At 43.0% G+C, this 24,357-nt stretch overlaps 1 protein-coding gene across 2 annotated transcripts; it reads left to right on the top strand.

The window, feature by feature from the left end:
* The first annotated feature begins 6,453 nt into the window (after positions 1–6,453).
* On the top strand, positions 6,454–19,404 carry LOC311231887 (ankyrin repeat domain-containing protein 49-like). Of its 2 annotated transcripts, none has more exons than XM_084318515.1 (3): positions 6,454–6,582; positions 11,566–11,799; positions 18,782–19,404. In XM_084318515.1, exons 2-3 carry the CDS (start codon positions 11,578–11,580, stop codon positions 19,256–19,258), a joined length of 699 nt encoding a protein of 232 aa, XP_084174641.1. In that variant the 5' UTR covers positions 6,454–6,582; positions 11,566–11,577; the 3' UTR covers positions 19,259–19,404. The 2 variants fall into 2 exon arrangements, with proteins under 2 accessions (XP_084174641.1, XP_084174642.1); XM_084318516.1 differs by having other exon boundaries at positions 6,522–6,574.
* The last annotated feature ends 4,953 nt before the right edge of the window (positions 19,405–24,357 follow it).

Here is a 24,357-nt window from a genome sequence, read left to right as displayed (position 1 = left end):
CAACTTCAAAGCAAGCAATAATCCGGGTCCAAACGGCACCAACTGTAAGATCCTGATCAAACTGGCCAGTATCACGTCTTCGTCTGTTTGGCTCTCCATCCAATTCCTCTGCGTTGTGTACTTTTAATGGTCCTGACATCTCCGATACCGGTTGATAAGATCCTTATCTCCCCCGTTAGTGCAATCCATAAACCATAATAATTCTCCACCTCCGTAAGAATTCGACACTTCGACACCGTGAGATACCTTATGAGGAAAAGCGTTGTTTTATTGCTATAAACAGAACCTCATAATCAGATGTTATCAGATGTTATCAATTTGTATCGTCCTTGAAGAGTCTATTCTAATGATCTTTCGGTGTGTCCGTCTATCGTCCTTTTGTTATTCAGTCCAATAGTGGTCAGGCCTGTTCGTTAGCCATGACCATCCTCGTGGTAGCCGAAGCTACTGGTGATGTGGCATTCTCCCCCCCCCCCCCCCCCTCTCTCTCTATGAGAGGAGAGAGTGTCTGTGTGATCTCAGTCCTACTCGCTCTTGGTCAGATTCTCGTCTGCCTTACACCCGGAAACACCGTTCGACTCATAGATGTTCGTCGTCGCAACGACGGCCCCGCCTTCTGGTTGTCATGCGACGTGTTGTCATGACAACTGCTAACCTTTCACACATTAAAATGCAGTTTCATTCACTGTTGCATTAAGATGAACCTCTCTCCCTCCTGCTCTGGGAGACACTCTCTTATCTCAGATGTTCTTAAAATGAATGTCAACAAACATTCTCTCGCTGGCAGTGTGCCTCACAACAATCACCCTGCTCTACTGAACCACCGTCTCCTGCTTCCACCGTCCGCATGCACTTCGACCTCTCTGACCCGCACCGTTTTAGCTGTGGTCACTCCCCCCAATCTATACATCACATACATTGAAAAAGCACCCCAAATCCTTCAGTGGATTTGCAGAAGCCACACCAGACAGTCTCTGTGCATTCGCCTCTCCGATGGCTCCTATCTCCGCATCGACAACACGCCAGTTCCGTCGTGGTCCTGGTTCTCTCTCTTGGCGTCACTCGGGCCCTCAGCACCCTCTCCCCCTCCTCCGTGTCGGCTGGGTGTCTTCCGAGGCCTCGAAGTTCCTTAACTCAGCCTTGAACTGTCCCAACGTAATATCCGTTGAACCATGTGTTATCATGAGTGTGAACGGCCTGTACAGCTCCGGTAGTCCTCTCATTATCATCGCCATCATTAGCCCATCACATTAGCCCATGAGGTTCTTCTCCGGCACTCCTCAGTGGCGTCGTGATTTGCTCCCTCAGTACCGCCAGGCTTTCTCGGCCTCTGGCTTTCTCGGCCTCTGTCTTTAGCGTCGCGGAATATCAGCCCCAGGCTGGTGTCGTCAAGCATCGGCGTTAACTCACAGTACGCGCTAGCATTCCGCTGGTCGTCCAGGGCTTGCCCCTCCGCCGTCAGCTCTCCAGTGGGGGTCGCCAGGACCGTCTCCTTCAGCCCTGCCCGGTGCATGCAGCAGAGCATGCGCTCTCCCCAGAGCTCACAGTTCTCTGCTCTTCCATCGAATATCGGCCACCCGTCTTCTCTCTTGCCTTCCATCCTCTTTGTTAATGGTATGCTTAGCTTTTGCTCCTGTTGGCCTAGCGACTAGCCACGCGGTGCCCCCGGTGCTATCCTAGCCTATAACTTCAGCTAAGTGTAGCAACCTGAATATGTCTGGCTATTATTCAGATTGACTAACGTAATCTTTTGCATTCCCTGTGTTCACAAGGACGTTGTAACCAGTTGTCCGCTCTTGATCATACCTGCCCAGACAAATAACGTGAGGGTTTCTTTGATCACCCCGCCCTGAATATGGATTATTAACTTGCTGCCCTTGGTCCTCCTCTTGGGTGTATCATAGCAAGACAGGATTACAGTTGCCGGCAGGGGGCGGTGGTGGAAGGCTGGGCAGAGAGGAGATCAGACGAGGAAGACGGGAGTTCAAGGTGGAGCGGAGCACAGAGGAAGCTCTCTTCGGCGTTGGGCACAGACAGAGACGGACGTCAACACCGGGGAGCACCAGCGACGCGTGCGTGCGAGGGATATACACTGCTACCAAACGGGTTATTCCAGAAATACATGCGATAGTTGAGCGGTTGATTAATGCGCCGGATAAAGGAATGTGCTCTGCTACAAAACGGTTATCCCAGAAGTATATGCGGTAGCTTAGCATTTGGCTAATGAGCCAGAGACACTGTGAAGGCTTCACCCAGCGAGGAGAGCTGAAGACCAGGTGATAGACATTGATCACCTCGCGGTAGCTGTGTATATAGGCGTCATAGTAGGAGGGTGCAATACGACCCGCAGTTTAGCTGTGTTCAGGCGAGCATTACAGTATTAGCACGCGCGACGAACCCCCCTCTTCAGCCCAGCAGAGGACGCCACTACACTGCACACCCCTCCAGCCTCTTCAAGCCGTTGCCAACAGTACCTGCCCCAGCACCCACTCCGCCCCGCTGGCTGTTATCGCGGGATCTCCGTCGGCCATTTTAGGACCCGGACTAGCGGTGCTGAGTTTGGGCCCACCATCTTGGATAAGTAGCAGTGTTCGGAGTGTTGAGACGTGTTCGGTAGACAGTACACTGTGTGGAGCGAGCTCTAGAGTGAAGATAAACAGTGCTTTGAATGCACACTGGAGTAGCAGTGTAAAAGGGGCGCCCCAACCATTACTGCCGGCTTTATATAGGGGTTTATGTGCTAAATGTGGGCCCACTATTGATTTCTTTTGAGTGTAATAATATGAGTGTTCTTTTATCAAATTCCCATTGAACTCCTTTACCCTTTACCTGGTTCTCCCCTACCGCGAAGCGGAGCAGTAGATAACCCTTAACGGGAAGAGGTTCTTACTGTGTCTGTAATAATAGAGAGAGCACAAGGTGCCCATTTTGGGAATAACTTTCCTCCATGTGTATGTCAAAAGGAGAAAGTGGAACTGGATAGGGCATACCCTTAGGAAGGACTCCAACAACATCACTAGACAGGCCTTGGACTACAACCCGCAGGGGAAGAGGAAAGCCGGTAGGCCGAGAAACACCTGGAGACGTTCCACACTCCAAGACCTAAAGAACATCGGAGTGAGCTGGAAAGAAGCAAAGGCCCTGGCCCAGAAGAGAGTGAGATGGAGAGCTCTGGTGGACGCCCTATGCCCCCCAACGGGGTAAAGAGGATTAAGTCAAGTAAGTCATGTGTATTGTAGAGCGAGAGCACTAGGTGCCCGTGAGAACATAGCATATACAAATAGTGCATTGAGTAATACCCATCTACCTTGAACCAGGCTATATAAAAGGAGATGTAAATGGGAGCACTGTGTGTGTGTCTGTTACTGAGTCTGTGTCTTAACCCTTTTTGCCCGGGTAATGCTAATCATTATTTAACCCTTCCCCACCCCTGTCTATAATGCATTGTTAAAGGTCTCTACAGGTCATATAAGGAAGGGTACTGCTTTGGGGAGCGAAAACATTATCCATCTTACTGCCATCAGGTGTGGGAGGGCTAAGGAAGTATTGGGGGAGTGGGGGTGTGTGGGGAGCTACTGCTGATCGCCCTGGAGGGCAAGAAGGACCAGAGTACCACCCCTAGGTCAGTGAATCCTAGGCCCCATCCGCTCCTGCTGCTCGACCTCCATTTCGACATTCCTGGCCTAAAGTCGGGGGTTCAGCTAGACTCAGCTCTGCTGCGTCCCGCTACCAGGTGGCCGTGTACAACCACTCCCATAAAGCAGGGATAATCCACCCTGCTACATAAACTTGCTACAGTACCTCCACTATTTCGTCCCGGCGTTATCTGGGCCCATAACCTGTTAACAGAACTCAACTTAGGGTGACAATAATGTGGTCAAGAGGCATGGTTTCTATCTTGTGCCTGAACTGGCGTGGCTTCTTTTATTCACATGTCAGCAGCAGTAGTAGTACAACTCTTCTCTCGCTGAGAGACATTGGGGGAGAGAACGAAAGGGGTGAGCACCTTTCCTTTTATAGTTGCCATAAGGTAGAATACCTGGGTGGCTCCGCCTAGAGCGCCCTCCAGTGGAGACAGATATATATACAACTAGGCAATCACTGGTGGAGACAATTGTCTACGCAGGTAAACAGTTACTGATGTAAACAGTCATTTACTAACAATCCTATACAGAGTCTCTGATCTCAACAATAACCTTCGTTCAGGGGCCTGACTGCGGACAAAAAAATTAATACAAAATTAATTTTCTTTTTTGATTATTATTATAATTTGTATTTATTATCTGCACAGGCCAGGCCACCGGGAAAACTCCCGGTGCTCCCGATGGCCAGTCCGGGCCAGTGGGACCTGTGGAACATATAAATATGTATATATATATATATATATATATATATATATATATATATATATATATATATATATATATATATATATATATATATATATATATATATATATATATATATATATATATATATATATATATATATATATATATATATATATATATATATATATATGTATGTATATAATAAAGTGGTGAAAGCGCGCGAGATAGAAACGCTGGAGGAGGGGAACTGAGCAGGCCATGCCGTGTGTTCAAGGGGGGCGGCTGTTGTTTGGAGAGGAAGACAGAAGTGCGGTTTGTTCATGTGGGAGGAAGGACTTTGAGAGGTGCGCCGAGTGGCGGCGTCTGCGTCCGTCGGAACTGTGCAGCGAAGGTATGTGTGGGAGCAGTAGTCGGTGGTGGGAGGCGGAGAGAGTGGCTGTGAGAGATCAGGAACAGCGAAGACCTCGCGAGTGGTGGCCCTGGCCTGTGAACGGCTGTCCAGGGTATTGGGAGGATCGTGATGGAAGTAAATGGTGTGAGAAGGGCGAGGAAGATAGCGGTAGGGATAAGAAAGGCCATGACGAAGGGGAGGGGACGGGTGGGGCCAGTATGGAGTGTAGTGGGGAAGAGGGTGGGGGAGAAGAGTGGAAAGAGGTGGGGAAGAAGAGTAGGGAAAGGGAGGGGAAGGGGAGTAAGAGGAAGAAAGAGAGGGGAGATAGCTTGAGTGGGTCAGAGGATGAGGGTAGAGGAAAGGGTTTTGGAGGGTTGAATGTAGTGGTGCGTTTTGAGGGAGGAAATGGAGTTGGGGATATAGAGCCGGACCAGCTGTCGAAGCTCATTAAAGCACAGTTAGGTGAGGTAAGGTACGGGAAGGTGTTGAGGGATGGGAACTTGTTTATAGCGTGTGTAAGTGTAGTGCAGGTAGAGAGGGCAAGGGAAATGAAGAGCATTGGGAGAGTGGAGGTCTGTGAAGTAGGGATAGTAGGGGAGAAGAGGGATAGTGGGTGCAAGGGGGTGATTGGGGGAATTCCAATGAAGGTTAGTATGGATCAGCTGTTAGGGGATTTGAGGAGTGACGAACGCAATGGGAAAGTTAAGAGTGTAGAGAGGATGAAGAGAGGGGCAGAGAAGGAGGAGACAGGGACCATAGTTATTCAGTTTGAGGGTGAGGTTAGTCCGAGAGTGGTGTTTTTAGGGTATTTGGCATATAGGGTTAGGGAGTTTGTGCCAAATCCGTTGAGGTGTTATAGGTGCCAGGAGTTTGGACATGTAGCTAAGTGGTGTAGGAAGGGACAGAGATGTGGTAGGTGTAGTGGGGAGCATAAGTATGGGGAGTGTGAGCTGGGAGTGGAGCCAAAGTGTTGTAGTTGTGGTGGGAAGCATAGTGTAGCGTATTGGGGTTGTGAGGCGATGAAGGTAGAGGTAATGGTTCAGCAGGTGCGAAGGGAAGGTAGAATTTCATATGCGGAGGCAGCTAGGAAGGTAGGACAGGGACAGCAAGACAAGGGACAGGGGTTTAGGGAAGGGCAGTTGGCAGTAAGGGTAGTGCAGGAGGATCAGGGAAGGCAAGATAGGGGGCAGGGTTTTAGGATAGGGCATCGGGTGGTAGAGGAGGTTCAGGCGAAGAAAGAGAGGGTGTTTAGGGAGAAGTTAGGTATGGTGGCCTTTGTGGCAGGAGTAGTGAATACGACAGCGGCGGTTAGTAGTAGGACAGAGAGGACTAGGTTGATAGTTTTAGCAGCAGTGGGACACTTGGGTATGGAGGGGTTGACAGTGGAGGATGTTTTGACGGAGTTAAACAGGGTGGCAGGTAACGTTAGGGAAGGGGGGTGTGAGTGAGCGAGTAGGACCGAGTCAGGCCGCGGGGGGCGAAGCGTGTGTCACAGAGGGGGAGTCAGTCAGGAGGAAGCAGTGTTAGCTGCACGTCATTGGACAATGTGGGGGAGGAAGGATTCCAGTAGATGGCGGTAGAGTAGAAGGAGAGGAGAACTTGTGAGCAGATAAATCTGTTAGGCAGCAATACGCCGGAAGGTGTCCAGTCTGCCGGAAAGTACACGAAGAAGAAGAAGAATTAATCTTCTCTACTACTGGCTTGCTACACTTCAGGTTGTGCAGTACTTGAGTCCAAACAGGGCGAGGCAGCAATACGCTAACGGGCGTCTAGTCTGCCGGAATGCAAAAGAAGAAGAAGAAGTAGCTGAGCTGATCGGTTTGTTTTGAAGTCGAAATCGAAATCCAGCGGGGTAGCTATGTTAGTGCCTCTTATACACTATAGCGATATCAATTATATTGTTTATATACGATGTAGCCAGCGGAAATGTTGTAATTTGGATAACGCAATGCTGCAGTTGCTGGGCAGTGTTGTGCTGTGCAGTGCAGAGTAGACCTGTGTGTTAGTCAATTTAACGTCGCCTCATCATGTCATTTGAGAATAATTCAATGTCATTGCTCTAGCTGGGCTACTTTTCAAACGTTGACCATCGATGGGCAATATTTCCTGACCGAAATCTAATCAGGTCCTAGTATCAGATTCCAGTGTGATGCTCAAGGCATTGATTGATTGGTTTAACAGATTGCAGAATGGATACAAATACAGTACAGCTCAATACACACCATTGTTAAGGGGATGCAGTCATGCAGACCAGAGAAAGACTTTCGTCTTGTTTACATCAGGGTCCCCCATTTTCAATTCATCATAACAATGACATACATACAGATAGGCAGTACATCTAGACATTTATGACATACCAGATCTACAAATACAGTACTGTTTGTGATACAAAAAGAGTCTAAGAAAGAGTATACATTTGAGGGGGAAGAAACTGTACATTGGAGGAGGTTGGGAAGTGTGGGGGGGGGGGGGGGGACTGTACATTGGAGGGGGTTGGGTTTGGACATTTACAGGGGCCAGTTTTGGATTGCAGTCTCCCGTAGGTGCTCTTTAGAGAGGTTTTGATGTGGGTATTGGGTAGTGATTCACATTCCTTTACAGCTGTGGGTAGGGCGTTCCACATTGATGTGGCATAATTGCTAAACGTGTTTAGTCCTTGTTTGAGCCGAATCTGGGTTTATCATGATTTGTGGAGCTCCCTCTGGTGTTGTGTTTGTGGTATCCACTGACCTTTGGGAAGTATTTTGACATGTACATGGGTACCTGTGTGGTGTAGTGTATCTTGTAGACCAGGCCCATTGCAAGTTGCTGTACTCTGTCGTCTACTCTAAGCCATCCTAGGTTGTCAAAGTGGGCAGGGGTGAGGTGGGTTCTAGTAGTAAGGTCAAGCAGTAGTCTGACCAGTTTGTTTTGTGATGTTTGTAATTTAGTTTTTAGCGCGTTTGAGGTGCTTTGGTACCATGAGGTGCAAGCATAGTCGTAGTACCCTTGAATGAGTGCTCCTGCTAGTCTTCAGGGTATACTAATCTTGTTTACCAGAGAGGAGATCCGGTACAAGAATCTAGTTCATTGGTTGACTTTTTTGATTACATTGGATGCCATCATCATCTATCTCAACTAATATGATACTGTACATATAACAACATTCCTGATATATAAATTTCATGAAATGGTTATCTGCAGTCTTTTTAATAAATAATAATCAGAATAATACAACTTTCATACAGAAACTGCAGCTCAAAGTGCTTCACAACAGAAAAAAGACAGGCACAAAATGAGCACATACAGTGCAGACATAGACACTCACAGTTTTTCACATTAGGATCCCCAACAGGCCACATTGTTTATGGTTTGATTCAGTTAAAAGAAAATAGACAATATTAGAAAGAGTAAGATATAATAAACAGAGTAAAATAGTGCAGTGTAATAAGTAGTAGAATAGACATGAAATGAGCACATAAAGTGCAGACATATAAAATAATATTTTTTTTTCTTTTTACAGTGCATAATAATAATAATAATAATAAAATAGTTCTGGATTACTGTTCAACAGTTCAAAGTTGTCTTTACCTTCTCTGTTTGGTATCCACAGTTTAAAACCTGACAGGCTTCCCTCCTGTTTGATACCCACTTTGACCCTTCAAACCTCCCACTCAGGACAAACCTCTGAAGGTTCAAAGTCAAAGTTAGATCTTTTCCTCTTGCCATCTTGATTCAAACTGGTCACCCTGGCCTGCTCAGCATTGTTATATACCCACAGAGCATGATAGGATGTTAATAGCTTATTTGTATCATGCAGTACACCTGTATGGAAGCATCTGCATTTGTTGTGTTTTCCATTCGTCTTAATGGTGTAGTACAACAGGGCAACAGCACGGGGCAACATCGTATCATTCTAACCTTGATTGGAGAAACCAGCTGTGTTAGCAGATGCCAGTCCTCATGCCTTTATCTGAGATATTCTCCAATACTTTCTTTAAGTAGATTTTTGTTAGTTTGCTGTCACTCTCCTCAACTGTCAAAATAGATATTATTTTCCAAGTTAGCAGCCGGACAAGGAGAGAATGACGTGTTTTTCACCACCGTGGTGAAAAATGGTTCCATCAGTGAAAGAGCGGACCTCTTTTACACCCTAGAGAATTGTAATGTCAGAATCTTTTGGCATGAGTTGCCAATTCTTTCTATCATCTGCTAGAACTGAACAGACTGTTTTAATTATCTCCACCATTTCATAAATGGAGTCCCAGCGTGCGGGGGCTTGTCATCACGCATCGGTCCGTGTTTCAACGAATGTATTCACAAAATAGATTACCACTCAAATATTATTGAAGACTTCTGTGACCAGTAGGTACGTACTACGTACGTCTAACTTTTCTTAACATTTTGAGCATTGGCCACAACATTATGTGTGCAAATATAATGCGTATAAGCATATATACGGTTCAGATTTGGACATGTAATGCGAGAAGTTGCAGGCTTTCACTCACAAGCATTCAGCACACACACACACACACACACACACACACACACACACACACCTACGCATTTATTTAATTAAGTAACAGCCTGTTTTGTGGTTATATAATTGCACAGGCTGACATCACGAATGCAGTTGCGATTAGGTTAATCGTGCAGCACTAGATTAGATTAATTGTGCACTTTTGTGCAACACTAAATTAGATTAATCGTGCAGCACTAAATTAGATTAATCGTGCAGCACTAAATTAGATAAAAATATATATATATATATTATATCCTGCAGCATATTTTTCTTATATTAAAATATATTTCGTTTTTAAGAATTTGTAAAGGATTGGCAAAAATGTGCTTCAGCCTATTCCTTTTTTTCGGTCGTTGATTTTGGATTTTGTGTGTGAGCTTGCCTTATTATGTACATTTGTGATTTAAAAATGTTTTTATAATTTTTTTGAAAGTCCACACAGGTTTTTGTTTTTGATTTGTCTGTAAATAAGACCGTAAAATAAAAAACTTCATTCATTCATTCATTAATCGTGCAGCACTAGATTAGGTTAATCATGCAGCACTAAATTATATAAATAATCGTGCATCAGTAGATTAGATGAATCGTGCAGCACTAGATTAGGTTAATCGTGCAGCACTAAATTAGATTAATCGTGCGTCACTAGATTAGACTAATCGTGCAGCACTAGATTAGATTAATCGGGCAGCACTAAATTAGATTAATCGGGCAGCACTAAATTAGATTAATCGTGCAGCACTAGATAGATTAGATTCATTGTGCAGCACTAGTTTCCGGCAGTTTTATTCTAGTTTCTTCCTCAGCTGTTGGTACGTCTTTGGTGACTTGCAGAAAGAAGTCTTTCTCAGTCTGGACCGTGCTCCATTATGTGGATAAGATCTGCTGAAATGCCTTGTTGTTCATTGAAGCATTATCAGTAGTGATAAATGAAGTGTGCCGCACGTTCACGTCAACGTTGACTTGATTCAACAACAAAGCAGTCGGGGCAATGGCAAGCCGAAAATGGTCACAACTGTTGTTACACTTTACAAAGCTAGATGCAGACAACGCTCGCTGCAATATATATATTTTTGTATCTACTTTTTTCTCCCCATTTTTCTATTTTTCTCCCATCCCAATTTCGTATTATCCAATTCTCCCCTCCCCTGTCTCGAACGTTGCTAGACCATGCCTCCCACTGGTCGGCTGCAATGTGGATGAAGCCTTGCATCACGTGTCCCCTCTGGTACACAAGGAGGCAGTACAGCGCGATCTCTCAGTGGCGAGGAGTGGGAGGATCACGCTGCCCCCGATACTTCCTGATTCTGCTGTACAGGCGCACCAACCGACCTGTAGGAGTAGCTGTCCACAACGTCCGATCCCCACCCACCGGCTTTCCCACCCCCTAATACTGCCAATTGTATTAGTATGAACGACCAGCCAAGCCGGAAGCAACGCAGAGAGCTGGGCTCGAACCCAGCATCTCCTGCGTTAGTGGCTAGCGCCTTGCCCATTGCGCCACTTAGCCGCCCGCTCGCTGCAATATTATATATTATATACAGTATATTAGGGCTGTCCCCGACTAAGGATTTGGATAGTCGACTATGATTGGCCAAAAATTGCCGTTAATCGACTATTAATCGACAAAAAAAAGTATAATTAATTTTTTTTTTTAATTTTTTATTATTCCAATTGGGCTGTGGGGGTGCTTAATGTCTGAAGGAGTCGACTGAAGGCTTCTTGTCCTCTGCAAAAGCATGTAATTGGTCCACTGATGGATACATCTTGATATTTGTCTAGTCTAGTGTGTTCATTAGATGGGTGAAATCCTCTTTCAGTGCCTCTGTGCCTGTTTTCGTAGGCAGTTAACCTCTGGTATGCGTGCCATTAGCGTTAGCCACGCTTCTAGGCCTCTTTTCTTTTGGAAAGAATGATACAAAAAATATATATATATATATTTTGTATAAAAACGTTGTATTTCTTTTTTGTATTAGACTAAGAGGTTGGCAGTCGACTACGGCTCCTTTCCACCGATTAGTCGACTAATCGACTAATATGGGGTCAGCCCTACAGTATATATTGACAAATTGTTCTAAATAAATAATAATGATAATAAATTAAGTTTGGAATTTCTTTTCTTTACAACTGAGGTAGGTAGATAAAAATCTTTGAGACTAAAGTACCTAAAAAAAGGTACCGTTGGGTACCGGTATCGATTCACAGCTATCGGTTCAAATCTGAAAGGTACCCAACCCTAATTGCAAGGCATATTGAACCACATGTCCTGTACTGAATGGTTTGGCGTGAATACGTGTTCCATCGCACTCCTCATTAATGGTTTATTTATTCTCTCTCTCTCTCAGAAGTAGAGATCTATGGATTTCTCAGAAGATTTTAACCAGCTGGAGCTGCTGGAAACACATGGACGCCTGATCCCTCGTGGGACGAGCAGCCTGTGGACTGGGGACGAGTTAGACGAGGAGGAAGAGGAGGAGGAGGAGGAGGAGGAGCACAGTGAGGAATGGTATCTTCAAAAGGAGGAGAATCTGAAAGAGAGACCAGAGGAGTTGATGCTTTGGGCAGCAGAGAACAATCGTGTAAGTGTTGAACCAGGACACGTCAGGACTATTGTTTGGGCGGGGGGTGTTCAGAGAGAAAATGTTGTAGAGCAATCATCAGATGGACAATTCTGGTGACCTTTAGGAGGAAAATGTTTGGTTTGAATAAAAACACTGTTTTCATGTTGCCCTGTGGTTCACAAACCTTTTCAGCCCCAACCCACTACCCACACATCTGCTGTCAGGAGAGGCGTACTGATTTTTTAGTACTGATTTGCGTACTGATGTCTTATTTTCAAGAGAAAATATGAATCCCTAGTATGCAGGATATTCTCTCTTTATCTTGTCCACTTGCCATTTCCCAGACTTGACTGATGTGTTGCAGCTGTACTCTTTGCCTGGGGATTTTAAATTTCAATGAGAGTAGCTAGCGTGAGTTACTCTCGACTGAAATACATTTGTATTCCCTAGATGGAAACGATTAAACACTTAAACTAGACCAACGGTTGTGCCAAAAGACTTCATTTAACAGGGAGAGAAGTTTATTCCCCCTGTTCTGTTTCAAATTAGTGAAGGAATAACTGGTGTGTGTGAAAATATTCAGCCTCAGGCCGGGCTTGTAACCAAAGTCAGTTCACTCTTTTTTATTTATTTATTTAACAGTTTATTCCCAGGCAGGTCAATTAAGAAAAAAATTGTATTCTTTTCAGTGACAGCCTGGTGAGAGGACAAAAGGTCCCCTCGAGGAGTAACAGGGAAAGAAGACTTTTTTTTAAAGAGACCGATGGTACATGCATCAGAGCAGAGGTAATGGAAATAATTAAAACACATCAACCAACAACCAAATACAATTACAAAGGGGGCATACATGAAGCAGAACAGTCAAATGACAGTTAAAAGGCTGTGTGACAGTTGCAGATGTGTGTAAAGAACCCTGCGATTGAGTCGCTGGGAGCAGCAAATTGGAAGGAGGATTGACCGAAGGAAGTGTTAACACGGGGAACATCTAGCGAGATATGGTGAGCAGCTCTGGTGTTATAGGGAGTAGATGACAATTTTAACAAGTGTATCAAATAAGGAGGGATCAGACCAAGGAAGGTTTAGTGAATTTCTCGTCAGGAGTGTAATGATGTCCGGGGTTGTCACCAGCTTGGCTGGCCGTCTGCACTAATACAATTGGCTGTATTAGAGGGTGGGAGAAGCTGGCGGGGTGGGTCCGGGTCGTTGTAAACAGCGACTCCTACAGTTCGGTCGGGGCGCCTGCTAAGCGCGGATAGGACTTGAGGGGGATAGTGTGATCCTCCCACACGCTACGCCCTCTCGATGAGAATCCGCGCTGCCAGAGAGAGAGAGAGAGAGAGAGAGAGAGAGAGAGAGGTGAAAAGAAGCGGTGATTGGCTGGACGTGTGTCGGAGGAAGCACGTGGTAGCCTCCACTCTCCCAGATGATCTGACTGTGGGGGGTAAGTGCGCAGCGACCAGGAAGGGACTGGGAATTGGCATACGACTAACATTGGGATGGGAGAAAATCGGAGGAAAATGGAGCCAATAATAAAAAAAAAAATAGTGTAATGATGGCCAATTTACAGATGTGTACAAGTCACGTGTTGAAAAGGGGGGCATTTGTAGCAAACCTAATTGTGTGAGTGATACAAACCATTAAGGCGTGCATGTAAATGACATCGCCATAGTCAAACAATGGGAGAATGGACATTTGGACTAGAGAGCGTTTAGCAGAGTGAGTAAAGCAGAAGCGATTCCTGTACAAGAAACCAAGTCTTGCTTTTATTTTTGATTGAAGATGTAACACATGTTGAGAAAAAGAAAGTGTATTACTATTATCTAACCAGATACCCAGGTATTTATAAGAGGTGACTCTGCCGCCATCTTGATACAAGGCTAACGAGACCTGACCCCTATCTCTTTGAATGGAGAGTCATCCCTATCTTAAGAATCTGTCTTACATATTTTCTTTCATATTTAAAATCACTGGCAAATTATTGACAACACAGAATGATACATTTGGTTGAGAAGTTTGGCGATAGAAAAATACCCTTCCCCCGCTTAAACCAGCCCCTACACATGCACCACCTGCCACAGAGTTACCATGGCAACCACTTTTGGCAGAGATAGTGATTAATTTAATACATTTTATCTTTAAAAGTCACATTTCAGTAAATTATAATTTTACTCAACATAAAATCATAGCACATTTCATAATTTTCTCTGAATGCGTTTGTTTTGTAGCAAGTCGTTTTGTTGTTGCTGCTATATTTAAGCATTACATCACGTGACAGAGTGTGTTATAGGAATTAGATCATGCCTAGGGGTGGTTGTTAGGCCCGACGCGCAGCGGAGGGTCGTTAGACCCCCCTAGGCGTGATCTAATTCCTATAACACATGACTTCAAGTGATATAATGTCTTTTATACAATGACCCAATTCACCCAACCTTATTATTATTATTATTATTATTATTATTATTATTATTATTATTATTATTATTATTATTATTATTATTATTATTAACACACAGTAATTGAAGCATAATGGAGATTTATTCAAAAACAGAAATAGTAGATCCCAAAACAGAAAACGTAGATCCAATGGAAGTCATGCTTGATTGAATGATTGCAAATTGTATTAACATATGTCATACATGACATACAGATAGACAGTACTGCTACATCTATACATTTATGATATACCAGATTTACAAATACAGTACTGTTTTTGTAGGGTGATTATGGTTTATTTACATTGATGGTAACATTCCCGGTTATAGTGCAGTTTGTGAATCTGTCGTTATTTTGCCTCTTAGCTGGAACAGAATTCTCAGAACCTTTTGTAGGGTGATTATGGTTTATTTACATTGAGGTTCTGGGGTCACGTGGAGTGTGTTATACGAAATAACAACCGGTGTTGTGCCGAATTCGGACTCCCTGCCAGAATCCGTCTCCCCCTCGCGTGGACACGCATTTACTCTTATCAGCCTACCCAGCATGTAATATGTTCTTTGTTAGAACTCAACTCGTTATTATTGGCGCATACACTCTATCATATGTCTGTCATAAAACGATAAAGTGGACAGAAATACGGGGACGTTTTTATTATATTTAAAAGGCTTTGACATTGTAAAACGAAATAAGTGGAGTTTCAAAGCTGTAAGCAGAATACAAGTCATAGGAACACCCACACGATATATGCTACTACCTGTATCCAGAGCAGCATTAGGTGCTATGTATGCTTTTCATTCATTTAAGACACATTTATTGCAAGGGTTTTGTATACACATAAACTGAACAAATAACCTCTGTTCTCCTTGCAATGCAATTCTTTCTTATACAGTAGGAAGGGGGAAGAACACTATATCGTGGGTGTTCCTATGACTTGTATTCTGCTTACAGCTTCGAAACTTTTTTCGTTTTACAATGTCAAAGCCTTTTAAATATAATCAAAACGTTCCCGTATTTCTGCAATCTATGCACCAATAATAAAGAGTTGAGTTTTAACAAAGAACGTATTACATGCTGGGTAGGCTGATAGAGTAAATGCACGTTCACCCGAGAGGGAGTCGGATTCTGGCAGGGAGTCTGAATTCGGCACAACACCGGCACCCGACACAGAGAGCACTTAGCCAGTGGCCACTCTCCTCAGAACCCCCCCCCCCCCCCCCCGCGATTTTTATATTTTGTTTTACAATGAGTCATGACAAACCAATTACATAATCCAACATTGTGTAAACAACTAACATATTCCAGGTGACTTTATCTTTTTTGAATGAGTCGTTATGACGAAATCAATACATCCATTCATAAAGGTTATTGTCCGCCATCTTGGTTTCATTCATAAAAACAATGAACGGCGGAGTGATTCGGAAAAAAAGTTATTCGGTTGTGGGCGGGTTCTGGGGTCACGTGGAGTGTGTTATACGAAATAACAACCGGCAACTTCACTGTTTCAGCCAATCAGAATCAAGAAATTTGCATGCCATTGTATAATTTGTGTTACGGAAAACTACCGCAGTCTTGTGGTGAACGTGAAAAAAACAGATCTTCATGAAATCCTGGCATGTGTCACTGGAATAGTAATAATAATAACAACATAAATAAATAAAGATGTGGTTTTAAAAGATAGGCTAGTTAGCCTCATGAAAACAATGCTGTGAGGCATGCATGTGTAGCAGGGTGGATTACCTCCGCTTGGTGAGGGTGAGGTTATACGAACACCGGATAGCAGGGACACGGAGGAGCTAAGTCCCACCGGACCCCCAACTGTAGTGGCCGCGTTGCTAGACGTAAGGTGTAGGAAGGCAGTAGACAGGGCCTTAGGATTTACTAACCTAGGAACAGGTACAGTAGTCATGCAGGACTTTGTAATGACAAATACTCATCGGTAACCTGTAACCCCCTTAACAACTGCGTCCCGTCTAGTAAGCGGCGTACCCCCTCACACCCAGTGAAAGTAGTGATCAATACAGTCTCCCCCAAAATAGTACCTTCTTGCTCCGCTGGTGAGAAATCACATTAGTGCAGGACCCCTTTACATATACTGGTCAATCTATCACAACATTCTTGATCACAAGTATTTCACTGAGCTAAGTAATTATCTTATTCAAAGTAAATACACACAACACCGTGGATCCAATTATCAGTCTCTCCCTTTACTGTTTCAATTGCAGGTTGACATGGCAATAGAACAGCACATCACAATGTTACCTTAATGGTGGACGTTCCCTTTAAAGGCAACACAGCAGTAGCCCAACGCATAACCATGTTGCGTTATTGATAAACCTTCGCCCTGTGGCGGCACGATAATATTCTAGTGCACAACTGTGCTACTGTACTGGCGAACGCTCGCAGCACACACTTCCCAGCCTGAAAACGCTGGTAACACAATACACTCTAAATAAACAAACCTTAAGATTGCCAGCAGGGGGTGCGCTATTTATCACTTGAGTGCCAGCGCTTTAGTCAATGAGAGGACGGGGATATTTGCGAACACATAAACTATATCTTAAATTATGGCTATGTGTCTAATACGCCTGTCGCTTATCAATGACTTGCTTGCTGTCAACATGTACGAAACTGATAGTTTTTTCATCAGTACATTTCCGTTTTGAATACGAGTATAGTTTTGAAGATTTCTAGTGATTCCAGAAAAATCCATGAAAATAACCATTTACTGGAATACACAAAACACGTTGTAATTTTTCGGCCTATTTATGAATCGTCTTCAAATAAACACTAGATTATCGATAGTATATGTGTACATATGCACGCTAGAGAAGCGGGCTGAAAAATCGATTATCTATGCCCTGCCTGGCGCTAAAGTTACGCACGCACACACACATACACACATATGAGACACGTTGTGAAATATGTGAAAAAACATCTGATTACCCCAAGACTGGTAAAATAAAGTCCTTACCTTATGTTCTGCAAAAAGATTAATCCAATTCCTGATCGCCATTCCAAATATCGATCACATTTATTGATCCAACGTTAGACCTCGAAACACATAATCCATGCTGCTTTCGGTTGCCTCAATGAATGCAACAGTCTCAGGTTACATGGCTCAGAAGTCAAATGTGGAATCCGGAGTTTTTTTTTTCTCATGCATTTCCATTTACTCCAATCCAATGGGTGCAATACCATCCAGGAGACGATAGGGGGCGGTATTTGCCCTTTTCTAGATCAGAGCCAGTCCAAATGATAACGTGAGGCTGGATGGATGAAAAATTTATGGATATCGCTAATAAAACAAATACCGAGAAAATAACGAGAACTCGTTGTTGGCACTCAACGCATGGCGGCCAACAACGAGATTTCTCATCGTTGGCACCCAATGTGTTAAGTGGGGCCCACACTTTAAAAAGAACATTCACTATAGCTAAGCCGGCATTTCAAAATAAACAAACCCCTGTTGTAGTGCCGTGTCGTGGCTAGTGAACGGAGTGGCCCAAAACAGCACAGCCCCGGTCCCGAGCATGTTATCAAAATAAAACAGCTTTTTTTTGTATCTCTTATTTTGGAGATCGATATCATACTGTGACACACTAAAATATTTAGTCAACTAAAATATTTCATCAACTAAAATATACAGTACGTCACACCCCGCGCCTCTCCCTCCCTTGAGTTTCCGACCCCCCAGTAAGCTAACCATGGATAAATCCAAAAAAAGGAAAGTCTGAGGAAAATAGAGGGTTTAATTCAGCGTGGACAGATTAATTTGCTTTCACGACTAACGATGCAGGCTTACCTGTATGCCTGATATGTGGTGAGAAATTTGCGAACAACAAAAAAAATTACTTTTTATTTGATAGATTTTCCACAAACAAGGGAAGGACTCAAATAGAGCTGCATAGTTCAGGGTTTTATTTCAAAGTAGGTCTACACATGGTAGTCTTTCTTCAAAGTGGACTACTTTTTATTTTATAAATGTTCCACAAATAAGGGAAAGACTCAAATATACCTGAATAGTTCAGGGTTTTATTTCAAAGTAGGTCTACAGATGCCAGTGTTTTGTCTCCTCTTCTGTGTTTCATTTAAAAATAGGTCTACACAGCCAGTCTTTTTTTCTCCTCTTCATAAGAGTTTGAGGTTTTCCTTTGTTATAACAGGTAAAAACGGCAATAAAAAGTCAAAAATCTTCTTTTAGTTGCTTTATAATTCCATTAATGCAACAAACTGTGTGCTATAAGTATAAAGTATAATAAATTGCTAATTACTTTGGGTATGCAATTGTCAGGCATTTTATGCTAAATGTGGGGTATGCTTGGGGATAACTATATATAAAATGTTATACACTGTGTTATCTTCATTTTAAGGGTAAATAATTTTTGCGGCTCCAGATGAATTTTATTTTGTGGGAGGGGGAAAAAGGGCTCTTTTGATAGTAAAGGTCGCTGACCCCTGTCCTAAGGGAACATATCTGAAAGTCTTAATCAGACACATTCAAGTGTCTATACTTGAAAGGGAAAACATTAACATTATTCATTAACAATGATCCTCTCTGTCTCAGCTGTCAACAGTCCAGAGGTTGCTGTCTGCCGACCCTTCGCTGGTGCGTTGCCACGACGAGGACGGCTACACCCCATTGCACCGCGCGGCGTATGGAGGCCATGTTGATGTGGCCTCGACCTTGCTAGCCGCGGGTTCTAACGTCAACCCCCGCACGGTCGACAGCTGGATGCCCCTCCACAGCGCCTGCCGCTGGGCCCGTGTCACGGTGGTGGCCCTCCTACTGCGGCGAGGGGCGGAGCTCAACGCCCAGACCAACGGGGGGCTGACGGCGCTCCACCTGGCCGCCTCCCACACCAGCTCTCCGCCCACAGACTCTGCTCGCACACTGGAGCTCCTCCTCTCACAGCGCCACCTGCAGGCCGGGCTCCGCAGCAACAGCGAGGAGACTGCTGGGGAAGTTGCTCGCCGCAGCAGCCCCCATCACTTCCTGTTTGAGATGGTGGAGGACTGTGGAGGTGTTATGCCTTCCTGCTGAACTGAAATGTACGCACATACCTCTTTTCTTTTTATTCAAACCTGATGCCCATTAGGGGTGGAACGCTTCACAAAAGGTTTTTGGTTATTGGGGAGAAAAAATACCATCGCCAATTCCAATTGTATTTGAAAAAAATAAAAAACGTAACTGAGAACAATATGTCTATCAATTATTTGTTAATTCTAGGTGGCTCTCATAAGTATATGTAGCACCTTTTTCTTTTCCCGTCTCTTCTGGTCCATCCCTCCATAGACCTAGTGACTCTATAGTGGGCGTGTGTTGGATAATTCTTTGAAAATTTGTGTCTGTTCCAAGATTGAGAATGACCTTGTTGCTGAAGTGATTACGAGAGGTACACCTAAATGACAAACCATCCACGACTGCACTGGGCTGCATATAGTTTGCTATAAACAACCTTAAGGCTTTGGTTATGGATTTTGCCAAGTCTGAATCTGTATGATGAGATGAGATGGATCTTTAGTAGTCGCTGTGGGGAAACTCCTGACATGTTGTTTAACGTAAATACCTGCTCTTGTTAGCTGAATACCCCTTGCACTGGCCTGGTCTGGGTAATGCAGACTGGTCCATTACATTAACCATATTGATGCTCACACACACCTTTAACAGCACTGCCCTGCAGAAGCTAACCGCAGTAACACATAATTTTTTTCAAAATGTTGTTATAAGTGAGATTTTATTTCTCAATATCTGTTTTATCTCATAACAAAGTTTCAGCTCTGTTTTAGAGAAAAAGGGTATAAAGAATTCAGTACAAAATCACTGGATAGTCAAATAACTTTAAAGCCATTTTAATCAGTTTCACTGTTTGCCTAGTTACTGCGGTTAGCTTCTGCAGGGCAGAGCAGACAAAAACAATCTACTACAGTATGTGATTTAGCTCTTGCCCACTTACCAATAACTGCCAATAATATCCACATAAAATTAATGACTGATAGCTGCATTCGCCAACTCGCCTGGGCAAACTAAAAGGTGCCGCTGGGATTTGGATTTAAATCCAGCAGGCATGAGACCTTAACTAAACCCAATGGCTACTTGGCATGTGCGTCTCTGGGTGATGGAATACGTCAGGGTAGCACACCTCAAGGGGCTTGCAAACCAGATGCACTAGTCACCGCAAGTATAGAACTGCACTGAGCTACATGGTTGTTTTCAATGGAGGACACGTGTACTTCCTGCAGCAACACATTTGGTAACTAGGATACTACAGGCTTGATCAAAAGCACAGCTGGCTCAAATTGATGAAGGACACTATTTTCAAACAACTCGTCGTGCTGTTCTAGGATAGCAGATGTGGCAATAAAATAATCTAATTGGAATGCTGTCGTTGTCTCCTCTTCACCACTTTTGTTCTTAAAGGTAGAATCTGTAATGCCATCAAACGGCAACCTCTGGTTTTTCTTTTGTAACCTTCCATAGAGTTTAGTAACATAATATACTGTTAATTAAAGCAATCTACTCCAACCCACACACCAGATCAAAACAAAAGCAATGCAATACCAAGCAGGGCTTTTTTGCCTATAGGTCACTGTTTGACAGCATTACAGATTCTACCTTTAGACTAGATGTGAACTGTCTGTGGCTGACAGCAGGGTATCTCCCCAAAACGCCCAGGTTTTTGAGAAATGTAAATGGTGGCTATATTGTTGTGTCATTATTATATTTATAACAATGGTAGGATATTGCAAAGTAAAAACACATTACAAATAGGGGTGTGCGGAGATATCTGTATCTACTGTATCTGTTCATCCAACAAAATGATCTGTATCTGTATTCGGATAGTGGCTGGAAGTGGGCATGGTTTATACCGGACGTTTTTTGGTTGCTTGTTTGCTTTTTAGTATAGTATAGTATATTTTATTTTATTTATTTAAAAAATCTTGTACAATACAAAATGGGCAGATGTAATCAAATTAACAAAGGCACATTCGATTAAAGGAAGTCACGTTAAATCCGGCAAATACATTTTCTAACCTAATTAGGGCTGACCCCTATTAGTCGACTAATCGGTCGAAAGGAGCCGTAGTCGACTGCCAACCTCTTAGTCGAATACAAAAAAAATATATATATATATATATATATATATATATATTTATCAAAAGATATTTTAATTTTTATCATTCTTTCCAAAAGAAAAGAGGCCTAGAAGCGTGGCTAACGCTAATGGCACGCATACCAGAGGCTAACTGCCTAAGAAAATAGGCACAGAGGCACTGAAAGAGGATTTCACCCATCTAATGAACACACTAGACTAGACAAATATCAAGATGTATCCATCAGTGGACCAATTGCATGCTTTTGCAGAGGACAAGAAGCCTTCAGTTGACTCCTTCAGACATTAAGCACCCCCACAGCCCAAATGGAATGATACAAAAATATATATTATATATATATATATTTCTTTTGTCGACTAACGGCACATTTTGGCCAATCATAGCCGACTATCCAAATCTTTAGTCGGGGACAGCCCTAAACCTAATATTTATTGGAAATGCAATTGTTGTGCCTTCAAAGCATAAAATTTACTTAATATTGGCATATAATTAATTGTGAATATATAGTTATACCTCATACTGTACTTGTCACCTGTACACTCTCTTTATTTAATTTTTTATTTCTAACTAAACTAAGTTTTATGAACTATCTGAAGTTGAACCCACCCTTTAACTCAGACCCGGCGCCATGGGCGGGCATTAGGGGGCCGGGCCCGCCCACAGAGTCAGCTGTGCCCACCCTGGTAAACATTTTTTTATTTATTTTTTGTCAATCAAAGTCAACTATCCAAATCCTTAGTCGGGGACAGCCCTAGTGGGCACTGATGTCAACAACAACACTACTGAAGCTAGCACGGCACTCTGTGAGAATTCGTTTTCTACCCTCAAGAACGTCTTTACAGAACATCGCCTTAGTATGCTTCATCGACGCAAGGCCAATTTAATTCAGTTGGCATTTGAGAAGGACTTAACAAAAGAGTTCAGGAATGAGTGGAGGGACAGTGTTTTAAGAAGATTTCACTCTGTCCCCAAACGCTGCTTGCCGCTCTACTAACGATTGTGAGTAGCCTGTGGAGAAATTCTGTTTGCTTTTTTATGCACCTTATTTTTGTCAGTTCAGTTCAGTTTGTCAGTGAAGTGTTGAATAAATGGAGACTTTTCAAACATATAGAATAGAATAGAATAGAAATGTATTATCCTGAGGGAAATTTGACACTGCAAATCACTCAACATTAAACATTTAGACAGAACAAGTCACGAATAAGAATAACAAAACAAATGGCCTAAGAATAGAATAAAATGAAATAGAATAAAAATAGAATAAAAGATACAGTAAATAAATACAGTAAAAAATATACTGAAGTCTACAGTAGGTGTAATATTGCACAGTGCTATTTAAAAAGTAAGAGTCCAGGAAGATGGTAACTGTCACTCTGTGCTCAGTGATGCAGTGAGGCACAGTGATGCATTATATAGTCTGATGGCTGTCGGAATGAAGGACTTCCTGTGCCATTCAGTGCTGCATTTAGGTAGTGTGAGCTTATAACATGCTCCTCCTGTCAGCCAAGTCTGTGTATAGTGGGTGGGAGGGGTTTTCTCTGATGGCCTGGAGCTTAGCAAGGTTCCTCCTCTCCGCCACCCTCGCTAGAGTCCAGCTCCACCCCAACCACGCTACTGGCCTTCCTGACCATCTTATCCAGCCTGTTTGTGTCCCCTGATCTCAGTCCGCTGCCCCAGCAGGTCTGTTATATATATCCGTTCAGTCTGTTTTTGTATAAGTGAATGTTCTTAAGATAGAGAGAAATTTGATTTTTCAATTGCCTCTCTGCTGTTTAGTTCAGCACCGTTGTCCCAGCTGAAACGTATAAAAGGGAACCTGTGTTGAAAAACCATTGTGCCCCCCCACTAATTTGTTTCTGCAGCCTGGTCTGCTTTAACTGCTGGGCAATGGGCATTGAACAATCAGAAACTGAAAAAAAACATTTACAACAGTATTACATAACAGTAATAGTATACATTGACCTGTATGCGTTTAAAAAAGAAAAAAATGCAGCCTGTAGATGTAGATGATTACGAGCCAAATAACCACCATTAGTGCTATTTATAACCCTTTTTGTTAAGAGCGTAAAACAGCAAGTCTTCCCTCCCCTGCTAAATCAGGTGTTTTCTTTTTACACAGACTGTAGACTAATGTAGCCTGCCCATAAGGTTTAGTTGTTCTCTGACAATAAAGTTTAATCTAATCTAATCTAATATTTGTGTGATGGTCTGAAAACATAATGAACTTTATAGAGCAGAAAAAGTTTAAGCATGACACTTATGAGCGTCGGAAACTAATCTTAAAAAAGTGCTCACGTTTCCCATGTTTGTTTCTCTATCTATCATCTAATGAATTATTCATACATGAGACTGATAAATAGCCTAAATATGAAATTAGTGGGCTGTTTTCTATACATTAGGAAGTAGAAGCGGATACCATCCCGGTTCCAATAGTTTACCTCTGCGCGCACACTTTTTTCCATGTCTGCGTCATGTGTCTTGGGTTGGTTCTGAAATAGGTCTCCAAAGACGCAATAAATATAATTAATTTCATGACATGCATAACTCATGATGATTTAAGATGTGCTTTCTCTAGGCTTTTGAAAATGTAGGGGAGACCTTGCTCTCATGGAACAGCCGACATAGAGAGACAACCTTTGAGACTCCAGCCTTTTTCTTTCTCTCTTTTGAGCACAACTTTCAAAATATGATCACTAATATTTCTGTGGGTCCAGATGAAGAGACAGGGCAGTCCTATTGATCGTTTTCGATGGCGAACAGATGGTGTGCCTAGGCTGCATTAATGGTTCATAAGTAACATACCCCCCCCCCCCCCGAATAATAATATTAATACAAATATCTGTCTCTCATCTGTGCTTTCCTGAATCCATATACAGGCTCATCCCTTATATATATATATATATATATATATATATATATATATATATATATATATATATATATACCGTGAGACAACTAGTCAAATGTTGCCACTCCTACCAAACACACACACGGATGGAGGGCTGTGCTTCTCCTTCTGGTTACTCT

This window comes from Notolepis coatsorum, assembly GCF_963971535.1.
Source record: "Notolepis coatsorum genome assembly, chromosome: 7".
In the NCBI taxonomy this organism is placed as follows: domain Eukaryota; kingdom Metazoa; phylum Chordata; class Actinopteri; order Aulopiformes; family Paralepididae; genus Notolepis; species Notolepis coatsorum.
This window is presented reverse-complemented; position numbering and strand designations above follow the sequence as displayed.

What these genes read in the sequence shown, in the direction of transcription:
- LOC311231887 (XM_084318515.1), top strand. Translation starts at nt 11,578, where the DNA reads ATGGATTTCTCAGAAGATTTTAACCAGCTGGAGCTGCTGGAAACACAT. An exon ending in GGGCAGCAGAGAACAATCGT is followed by an intron (nt 11,800 to 18,781) that starts GTAAGTGTTGAA and finishes TCTCTGTCTCAG; the next exon opens with CTGTCAACAGTCCAGAGGTT.